The sequence below is a fragment of the Ipomoea triloba genome, chromosome 6 (assembly GCF_003576645.1).
Source record: "Ipomoea triloba cultivar NCNSP0323 chromosome 6, ASM357664v1".
Classification (NCBI taxonomy): Eukaryota; Viridiplantae; Streptophyta; class Magnoliopsida; order Solanales; family Convolvulaceae; genus Ipomoea; species Ipomoea triloba.
Genome location: NC_044921.1, coordinates 10,882,880 through 10,894,340, shown reverse-complemented (window position 1 = coordinate 10,894,340; position 11,461 = coordinate 10,882,880). Strand labels below are relative to the sequence as shown.

The following is an 11,461-nucleotide window of genomic DNA, read 5'->3' as shown; positions in this document are numbered from 1 at the left end:
AGTTTTTATTTGTGGTAGTATGTTTTTGTGTATGTGAAGCAACGAGGTTGACTCTCCCAATCTTGATGGCAAAAAAAGGCATACACATGTGGAAACCTGCAGGTTCCATTTTCCAAACATTTCGGAACACTCAATTTACATTGTCAGTATTAGCTATTATGGCCGGATTTTAGGGCGTGCAAGATAGGCAACAACACAGGACCCCAAAGTTTTGGGAGTCCATAGTCCAACCTTGGTCCAATAGCTAGTATAGGTATTTGAGATTATACTGGCTCAAGATTAGGTTTTCATAACTGATCTAAATTCTATTGCGTATTATTTAAAAAAAAAATTTACTTTGTAATATTCACGCGAATCACTTTTTTTCAATTAGCAGTTTATTTATACTTTGATAGGACCTCGCTTATTTACCAGCACAGGGCCACGCAAATAAAAAAACCCGCCTGTTAGCTATAGCATGATGCATGCATATAAAAAGCCTTACACTCACGCAAAGGGAAACGAATCTGCAGGCTTTGCTTCAATGCCAACTTACAATGCAACAGCCTAATTAAGGCCTCTGGTCTATCAACTATATAAGGGCCTGTAAATCTTGGTGATAGCCACACACCACAAAAGTTTTCATCTTTTCTTCATCAATTCAACTTGAAGCGATCCAATGGCTCTCCGACTACTTTCAGCCACCGCCATTGCCGTTGTCCTCCTCTTCATCGTGGCGGAGGGGGCAAGCCCTTGGGTTGATGTTCCTAAATCAAAGACCGTGTCTTGCAAGAACAAGTATTATCCTGACTGCAACCACCAGAAGCATACATGCCCCGCCGATTGTCCTTACACCTGTGAGGTTGATTGTGTCACTTGCAGCCCTGTTTGCAGTAAGTCTAATATTTATTACTACTTGTAAATAGAAAATGTGAGAACAAAGATGAGTGCACACAATCTACTCTAGGGTCTTCACCGTCATCCAGACCTGTTGGGAGTAGATTGTGCGCACTCATTCAATAAATTATGTGCACTCATGTTTATTCGTACGTTCTCACCTAAGAAAGTGTTTTTATATGACCCTGCAAACTATTGAAAGAATACATAGCAACTACCAACTGTTCCAGCTCTATCAAGGAATGCACCGCAATGTCTGTAGGGAGGATGCTCAGATGTTGGGTGCATTCGTGTAGTAATTTTGGTCATAGAGTTAGAGTAGTTGCTATGCATTCATGTAGTACTTGTGGTGCATTCCTTCCGTTCACACATTCGCATAGAAAGTCCAGTTGATACCATATTTTTATTTTGTCTTGGACCTATAAAATGATACATAAGATTTAGATTGTATGCTCATATAATAGTTGGCAGGTTCACAGCTAAGACAAGATTGTATGTATATATTATTATACTAGTTTTTCTTATGCGCGATGCGCAAAAAATAGGTGCCCAATATTAGTATTTTATATTAAAATTTTAAATTTATTTAAATTTTAATATAGTAAATAATAATAATAATAATGTAAAATATTTTTATACATTAGATATTTATATTTTAAAAAATAACTAACATATAACTCTAATATTTAATGTGTATATATTATTATTATTATTGAAGACGATAAGAAAATATATGGTGGATGCATGTGTATAGTAACAATAGTGGAAAAAAATAACCTAAGTTATAACGATAAGGGTATATTCGTCTAAAATATCATGTAGTACAACTTTTATAGCATAATTTAAAAAAAAATTAACAAAAAAACAGACATAAATGAGGGTATAGCCTTCATTCACATTTATTATGTTTTTAGATTATGAGCTTATAAATGTGTTGTACGTACGTGTTCAGACTGCAATAAGCCAGGAGCGGTGTGCCAAGACCCACGATTCATCGGCGGCGACGGGATCACCTTCTACTTCCACGGCAAGAAGGACCGCGACTTCTGCCTCGTCACCGATCCCAATCTCCACATCAACGCCCACTTCATCGGAAGAAGGAACGCCGGCATGAAGAGGGACTTCACATGGGTGCAATCCCTCGGGATCCTCTTCGACAACCACCAGCTCTTCATCGGCGCCAAGAACACACCCACCTGGAACGACGCAGACGACCGCCTCGACCTGGCCTTCGACGGCCACCCGCTCTTCCTCGCCGACGGCCAAGGCGCCAAGTGGGAACCCGCCGCAGCTCCGGGCGTGTCCATCACGAGAACCGGCGACGCCAACTCCGTGGTGATTGCAGTGGAGGGGAACTTCCGGATCAAAGCCAGAGTTGTGCCCATCACGGAGAAGGAGTCGCGGGTCCATAATTATGGGATCACTGAAGAAGATTGTTTCGCTCATTTGGATCTGAGCTTCAAGTTTGAGTCGCTGAGCGGGGAGGTGAATGGGGTTCTGGGACAGACTTATGGGAGCAAGTACGAGAGCAGGGTGAAGATGGGAGTGGTGATGCCTGTTCTGGGTGGGGAGAAACAGTTTTCCTCTTCGGGTATCTTCTCAACAGATTGCGGTGTTTCAAGATTCACCGGCAGGAATCAAGCTCAGAACAATATCGTCGAGTATGCCAGCTTAGAATGTGCAAGCGGAATTCATGGCAGGGGAGTTGTCTGCAAGAGATAAATATATAAATAATTGAATCTCTCTCTATATATATGTATGTGTTGTGGAAAATAATTAGGTCGGAAGGTGTGATGTGTGATCTGGCCTCGTATTGTGATGCAGCTTTGTTCTACTGAAAAAATTTGTTACTTTGCTTGCAAAAAAAAAATTGTTACTTTTGTACTTTTCATTTTTTTTTCTTCTGTTGGACATGTTACCACCATTATTCAAAATGCATGATGCTTCAATTCAATTCTCCATGGCGCATATTTTGAGTTTATAATTAAGGGATTAAAAGCCAAACACTAGCTTATACAAAAGACTCAAGTTATTATAAGGAATTTGACACTCAGATCGGTTTGTAACTTTTATATGAGTCTCAAGTTCCATGTAGAAGATCCAAATACATAAGTCCTGTTTGGTAAATAATCAGCCTATCAGCCAATTTTGGCTTATTTGACCACTATTAGTTGTTTGGTTAATAAGTTTTTTGAAACTCCAAAATGCTAAAATTCAAAAGGCTACTCAAAGCAGCCTTTTCAATTAGCTTTTTGAGAAAAAAAATTATTCCAAACAGCTATCAGCTAACAGCTAATTTATCAAACAATTTTCTACAATCAGCTAATGTTATCAACAAATCATACTCCGTATTTTCTAACCCAAACAGCCAACCTAATCAGCTAACAGCCATTTATCAAACAGGGCCATAATCTAAAATATGTAAATTTGAAAAGGTAGGACTTATGTACAATATTGTGCAGAGTTGCAACCCTAGACTATTTTGTGATGGAAACTACTAGAGCAACTAGCTTCTTTTGAAAACAAGGTAGTTGCTTGTACTTCTTTTGCTTTTTATGTATAAGTATGTAAAAGAATATGTGTAGCGTATGAATATGCATGTATTTAAATTTGAAATGAAGGTAATGGCTTTTCCTTCTTTTCGCCCTCAATTTTTTTTTAAGTTGAGAAGAAGACAATGGTTTTGTTAATATTCATTAATGTCGTCCTTTTTTTTTTTTTTAATTACTTCCAATGTTTTTTATTTTGTTAATATTAATATTAATTAATAACAAAAAAATATTTTTTTTATTTTAAATAGTCATTAGTAGTACGGTGAATTATATGATTATAATAACATATTTTTAAACAATTTTTATTTAGTATTTATTTATTTATTATGTTATCTGTAGTTGGATGAATTTTATTATTGTAAATGTATAATTAGCACAACTATATTGTAAAATTTTCACAAAATTCATATTACCAAAGAAGCAATGGATTACATCGAGAACATATCGCTATCGACGGCAATGACTACCAAAGTTCATTCCATTGAGAAATTAGCTTCTAGGTTGTTGACCTCTATGAGCTTTTCGTCGCACAACTAAGGGTGACAGACACGTAAGTGTTGTTTTCAACTTAACTTTGTCATTCAGCAATGGATTCAAGTCTCCTGCATAATTCATTCTATAATATTGTAACGAGAAGACTTGTGACACAAAGGAGTCCGAGACCGTCCATCTATAATGGCCACCTATGACCCAACGATCGCAATTACATGTCCAGTTACTCAAATTTACCTTAACATAATGTAGCTAGCCCAGACTTGGAAGTTGATTCAAGTGCAACCTCATATATCCTTCTCTAATCGTTATATGGGTGAATGATTGCATTGTACTTGTACTTTCGAGGACATCTCCTTATCAATGTTGGTTGTCCATGCAATCTAGCTTCTTAGATTAACTCACAAGTGGAACGCATGTTTTGAAACATAGCAATTAATTTGTGGAAAATAAGATGAGCGATAGCAGTAACATGTAACATATGACAACTCTTTCGTGTATTATTGAAAGATTTAGAGCTATCGGTTGTCAAAATACCAAACTTGTGCCCACCATCGTGAGATAATGCTCAGTACTCTGGCGAGATTTCTGTCAAGTATTGATATGTCTCTACCGCATCTCTCGTATAGTCCCCATTGCTATGTCAAAATCTCTTTGTTTAATATCACTGCGTGCCTCTCTAACCAACAACGTCAACCTCTTGTTACAGAACTTTGTCATCACATTAATTACTCCATTATCGAGGGAGGCAACTTAAATTGTGAGTTAAGCGGAAATCATGGCATTGGCAGGGAACTTGTCTGCAACTGCAAGAGATAAATAAGAGAATAAGAGTGTGTTTAGTTCGCACATGAGAATCATAATACTTGGTAATAATAATGAATTTTGATAAAAGTATTTTGCATGTTTGATAGTAAGGACGTAAGGTGGAATTCGAATGATTACCATCCAATATTTATGTTTGGTTATATATGACTCTAATGGGAATAAAGGTTTTAAAAATACAAAAACAAAAATGAAGGCAATTGATCATAATATAATGACATCCAAAGCACCCATATGAACCCAAAAAAAAAATCAAAACAAAAAACCAAAAGCAATAATCCAAACTTAAAAATCGGATTACCTATAAGATAGAATGATACTTGTTTTTAATTAGGGAATGATGAGATTTTTAATTGAAGGAATAATCAAAACTCATAGTTATGTTTTAAAAAAGTGCCAACCAAACACACTAACAATGATTTTGATTCTCATTCATGGTGTGTAAACCCATGAACCAAACACACCCTAAATATATAAATAATTGCATCTCTATATATATGTGTACGTGTGTGTGAGAGAGTGTGTTGTAAAATAATTAGGTTGGAAGTGGTGTGTGTTCTGGCCTCATATTGTGATGCAGTTTCGTTCTACTGAAAAAATTGGTTGTTTTTTAACTTCTTTTTTTTCTTCTTCTTCTTTTGTTGAACAAGCTAAGATACCACATTGCTTCAATTCTACATGGCGTATATTTTTAGTTTTTAATTAAGGGATTAAAAACCAAACACTAGCTTATAGACGAGACTCCTTTATAAGGAGCTTGAAACTCAATTTGTAACTTTTATCACTAGTCTCAACTATCATTTTTTCAACCATCCCACAATATATATGCTGATAATAAATTTGAATAGATTTTGTAACAATACACAAAGCCAATCTTTACATTGGAAAATTAAAAAAAAAATGAATATAGGGCTGAATAAGGAAAGTTGCACAAGAACCCTAACGCAGCCAGCAACAGGTACATAAAATATAGGCAAAACTGATATATAACCTATAAACATCTGGAAGCATGGGAAACAACTAATCTTTCACCTAGCTGATATATTTTCTTGAGAAAAAACATTAAGACAATCAAGGATAGCGTGATCTTTGAAAAATTACTAGGCCAGAATGAATAACTAGGATTTGAATTACTATACAGGAAACCGCCATTACTTAACTGAGGAGCAAGAGGAGCATCCGGGGGTCAGTTCTTTACACACACAATTGCAAGCTGCTATATGGAACACTTGCAGAAGATCCGTCCCTTCTTCCACTAAGACCAACTACAATTTTTTGGGCAAATTGTAAGTCTTCTTGAGGAACTTTGTAGCAGCTTCATCGTTTCTGTAACATAAGACACGCAAAAGGGTGTTGGGTTCAGTCGGGTTCCACTGACCTGAAGTTGGTGGCAAGGGAAGCCTGGACTTAGCAGAGGACCCATATGCCTCTAGAGTCAGTCGCCTAAAACGCTCTATGAGACTCTCTGTATCTGCCCGGTAGAGTGGAAGGACATCCCTTACTGTTGTTGAATACTTGTTTATGATGTCGGTTGGCAATCCGTCTCCATTCGCCCAAAATAGATCCTTTAGAGATTTGAAATCGTCCTCTATTATTTGGGAGTCCTGCCTAGTGAATGCACGGCATGGCCCTCCAGCAAGTAAAACCAACAAGAAACCATCAAAGGAAGCTTTCATTATATCAGCAATAATCCGGGTACGTACTCTTTCATTAACGGTGTTTGATATGATTGTGAGCTTTTGTTCGAGCTCCTGGAGGAAAGATTCAACCCTCGAAGAAGAGGGCTCCCCAACATATAGACCATCCCATAGGACATGACTTAGATCATGAAAGACAATCTTGTATGCCATTGCCTCACTGAGTTGTTGTATTGCCTCAACACAAGCAGCTGGTGTAATCTCAAACTTTTTACCCAGACCATTCGAGATGTCCTCAATATGAGCAGATTCCGAGTTTCTCAAAAGTGTGATAATCCTCTTTTCAAGACCTTCCAACTCTGTTCGGATTTTTTGTAAAGTATTTATACGCACTACTAACTGTGGCATCGCAAATGAACTATCTCCATTCATTGTTGCAACCTGAGAATTCCTCTTTTGTGTATTTACTGACTTGTCTTTTTTCTTCCACACACCTTGGAACTTTGTCCCCGTGGTACACCTAGTTAATGCTGGCATAGTTGGAATATATGTGTTTCTTGATCCTATATGTGAAACCACCAATAATGATTAGTAGAGGTCCTAGATGTGACGGTTCATCACTATATGTATTTCAGGAACAGAAAAATTACCACAGCCAGATTTTGTCTTGGTTACATAGTACTGAAGACATCTATCAAGTCCAGCCATCAAGTCAGGGAGAAGTGCTGGATGCATTGGTATTGGCAGTTGAAAGAATGCATCCATTGTTTCATCCATAACCCGCAGGAGGTCAATAGCAGAAGGAGCATATTCATTAGCTCGAGGGTTCCAAACCTATAAAATGCAAAAAGAAAGATCAGATCACAAAACAGTATAACACAAATTGTACAATGAATAAAAACAAATTAACAGGGGAAAAAAGTGTAAGCTCAACAAATAACATCGACAAAATGAAATCAAAGATTTATGATAAGTTAAGATTAAGTTCAGAAAAATTGGCCTGGTTTCAGACAGTGCTTATATTTGACTGTCTAACAAGTCTTTCCCAGGCCATTATTATTTTTTATGTTATATTTCATCAAACAATTTCAAAAGTTTATGTAATATACACATCTACTTGATAAGTTTTAACAGAAGAATGATTTGTAAGCCTCAAATGGCATTCACAGTTGAAGCATATACACCACCCTTTGAGAGTGTAGCCTCTGTTATGCTTATTACACACACTGACACACACCAAAAAAAAATGGACATACTGGCACAAGTATCAACTAAAATTGGAGATTGGGGATAAAGTTTGTTTTTTTATCCTCTCCAAAACCTCCCCTCAAACAATGATACGGCAAATTAATGTCATTACCACCAAAAGCTCACACCAGCTACCAACATGACAATTTTCCCTATAGACAGAACAATTAGGGTTGAGTATATACCTCTTGTTGAAGACTTCTGTCAACCCATTCCTTCAGTCTGTCTGTTCTCGTCTTAATCCAATCTTTCACCATGTTGGCTATTATACCTTCAGCTTCAAAAGGTGGCATCTCACGAATGATGGCCTTTCCACCATCATCACTGTCCACTGAATCCTCAACTGCAATCTGCACAAGATCTTTCTCCAACTTATCTGCAGCTCTCAATACTTGTACAGCATCTGGTGTCAACTCCGTTATACCCGAAACAAATTGTTTCAGCTCATTCCCATAGCAGACATGAAGGGTGGCAACAGCCACACCTGCAGCAAAGGGATGCCATCTCTTGAGGATGGGACTAAATACCTCCTTCTCTTTAGTAGCCAGCTCACCGACATCCTTTGCAAGGATAACAAGGACAGGGAGAGGATTTAACTGGTTTCTTGATGCTCTTCTGTTTGAATCTGCCTTCTCCATCCTCTGTATATTTACATAATAAAAAATGATCTCTGTTCAAAATTTCAACTAACATAGAACAAAGAGAAGACTAACAAGGGAAGCAACATTTCACACAATTGTATACAGGGAGCAGCTTTCATTGCACAGGATTATTTGCCATTGTATTCACAAACGTGTTTAGAAACACAAAATCAATTACACTAGAACCTAGCTCAAGTACGTATGCACTGTTGAACACTGACAACACTTCCATTGGATTTTTGTATTACACGTTACAGTTGTGCATACTGATATAATAGAAATTAAAAGTTTTTACATCACATGTTTTAGACCAATTTTTTACTGTTTATAAATTGGCAGTCAAAGACCTTCATGTATGAATCTCATGCACATAGTTCGCATCTGGTTGCAATATAGAACAGTTGTTTTCTTATGAACTCTCTCAATTTCACTGAATTTACCCCACTCCATCATTAAAAACAATAAATAAATAAAGTTATTTTATAAAAGGGTCAAGCAGACAAAATAGCTTACCTGAGCAAAAGCAGTGCGAAGCGATGACCTAATATAAGTATCAATTCTGCTGCGAGCTACATCAACTTCCCCCTTTCGCCTACGTCGATACTCATTAGATATATCCTCAACTAAAATTTTAGCTGCTGATACACCAATAGAAACAATGGTTTGCATTGATTCAATATTTCCACCATCAAAAGTCTCATGATATGCAAGGAGTCTTTTCTCAGCCCAACCCAACATTGCAGTTAGTGTAGAACTCAAGACCTTAGAATATGCAGGATCCTTAGTTGCCTTTGCGTCTTTTGCAACTTCAGCTAACTGAACATCAGCAGCATCTAGTAGATCATTTTCACCTTGTCCAGTGGCAACAAAGCGGTTGAATAGGACCCATGTAAAGCAAACATTATGAAGCATTTGGTTTAAGCCAAGGATCCCCCATGTCTTCTTTATGAGTTCCATAAGTTCATCAACTTCCTCTATAATAGATGTTTCGTCATTGACATCAAATATGGCTTCTAGGAGAATCTCATAGAGCCTAAGGTTTAATGGGAAACCATCTGCCCAATGGCTTGACTCCAGAACAGATCCACCAGATGATCTGCTAGCAAGAGCCACTACAGCAGTTCGAAGGACTTGCATTGACTCATTGTTTCTGCCAGTCTCCATTGGCCTGTCTAATGCAGCTTGAATAATTTGTTTCAGTCGTTGTGCAGCAGGATTTGACTTATCAAGTGGCATGTGAGGATGTAAAAGAAGTCCAGCCTCTAGAATCTTTAAGTTTCTCTTCTGCCACATTTCATATTCAGCTTGATCAGTAAAGTCTGAAGATTTGAACTGTTGCAACAGCTCAAGCGGGAGAACTGCTGACTCGATTCTTCTTCCAAGCTATGCCAGGTAAAATACAAAATTATAAATCAAAAGTGAAAAGACTTATTCCAATTCGTGTCATACACAACATGATTTTTTTTCTTTTTTGATAAATAGCAGATATACAAAATGACATCCATCAGAACTGGCAACCTGCTAATAAAATCTTGTCTTCTTCTAAAGAGTATATTTAAGATCATGAAAGTCCATATCATGTGAGAGTAGTTCATATTAAACTCAAAGAGAATAACTAATTATATTCTCATTCATGAGACAACAAGACAAGAATGGCAAGACCAACAAGTGAAAAGAATAATACCACTAAAAAACACTAATTGACAAATGTTAATTCCTAACCGTGTAGCTAGAAAATACCTCAAAGGACACAAACTAAGCAAGTTAATCAAAACATCTTAAATCAAGCAAGGTGAAATGTCAATCCTAGAATACAGGAAAATCATTTCAGTTCCCTATTTGTCCAGACTTGTCAACGCATAAAACCTTTCATTAAAAGGTTATCATAAACATTTAAACAAATATAACATGATCAGGCTCGGTTACAATCTATGAAAAATAACAAGCAACTTTGGACATACAGTGACAACGAATAATGGAATGAGGCTTTTGAGATTAGATCTAGGGTTAGTATGCAACAAAAAGTTTCCATTTGTTTGCAGAAGCTACAAAAGAAGTTCATCATTCAAAGCTTAATTCACAGAACACTAAAATGCTAGAGCGATCACATCGGAAAGATTTAGTTTCACTGGAAATACTATAATACACGTTGACTAGAAATCGAAGACAATAGTGAACCATCCCTATGCTCGAAATTCAAAACCTTCATGTCCGTATAACTACAGATATAAACAGCAAGTTGAATTGACTGACCTGACTAGCAGAAATCCTGAGCAGACCTCTCCTAATCCTCGAATCAACGGTCTCGGAGACCCTCATCTGAACCCTCATTAGCTCACCTATAGTCATAGGCTTCTTGGGCTTCCCCCCAGAGCCCGGACTACCGTCGGCCCGCTTGGAGGCGGAACTAGAGCTGGATCGGAGGCCCAAGGCTTTCTTCATTTTGGAAGCGGCAGTGGAAGTGAGGGATCTCTGCATCGACGGAGAGGATGAAGAGGAATTGGAGTTGGACGACGGCGACGGAGATCCATCCGCAGAGGAGGGAATGTAGGTGAGGGCCTTGCCGGTGGAGGTGCGACATGCTGCAACGAAGATCTCGTAGGCAGTCTCACGGATGTCGGCGGCGGTGAGCGTCGGAGTTAGGTCGCCGAATGGGGATGGGAGCGGCGACAGGGCGGAGCTGGTGGTGGTGGTCCCGGAGAAGCGGGAGCTGGCGGAGGATATAATGGCAGCAGCCGCCGCCGATGCTGTGGAGGAGAAGGAGTCTCTCTTAGAGTGCCCAAACGTTCGATCTCTGAAGAGAGACGCCATTAGAGAGAGAGAGGAGTTACTCTTTCTATGTGGTGGAAGAAAGTAGATGAACTGAGAAAAGGAAAGTGTATCTCCTGCATTTGCTATTTTCTTTATTTATTTATTTATTTATTTAGTTATTTTTATCCTTTTCATTCTTGCATCATTGCATGCCCAGTAATTTTTTTTTCTCTAAAATCTAAAATTCAAAGTAGACTATTTAAATTTTGAGGGCCACACTTTGATTTATTCTTGCTGGAAATTTGTTAATTTCTTGAGGAAAAATAATTAGGCTTCAAGAAACTATAGTCATATATAGAAACTATAGTCATTTACTCCTATGTCATAATTTTATTAATAGAAAAAAAGAGTAGGGAATGAAAATCATGATTCATTTTTC

The 11,461-nt window shown here is 37.7% G+C and overlaps 2 protein-coding genes across 2 annotated transcripts; one reads left to right on the top strand and one right to left on the bottom strand.

Moving 5' to 3' along the window:
* The first annotated feature begins 620 nt into the window (after positions 1-620).
* LOC116021876 lies at positions 621-2,801 on the top strand. Its single transcript, XM_031262387.1, has 2 exons — positions 621-872; positions 1,829-2,801. The coding sequence occupies exons 1-2, from the start codon at positions 659-661 to the stop codon at positions 2,596-2,598; spliced, it is 984 nt and encodes a 327-aa protein (XP_031118247.1). The 5' UTR covers positions 621-658; the 3' UTR covers positions 2,599-2,801.
* Positions 2,802-5,569: 2,768 nt separating this feature from the next.
* LOC116022312 (protein unc-13 homolog) lies at positions 5,570-11,082 on the bottom strand. The gene is made up of 5 exons (XM_031262958.1): positions 10,525-11,082; positions 8,785-9,654; positions 7,816-8,271; positions 7,033-7,216; positions 5,570-6,945 (listed from the first exon to the last, which is right to left on the bottom strand). Exons 1-5 carry the CDS (start codon positions 11,080-11,082, stop codon positions 6,011-6,013), a joined length of 3,003 nt encoding a protein of 1,000 aa, XP_031118818.1. The 3' UTR covers positions 5,570-6,010.
* Positions 11,083-11,461: the final 379 nt, after the last annotated feature.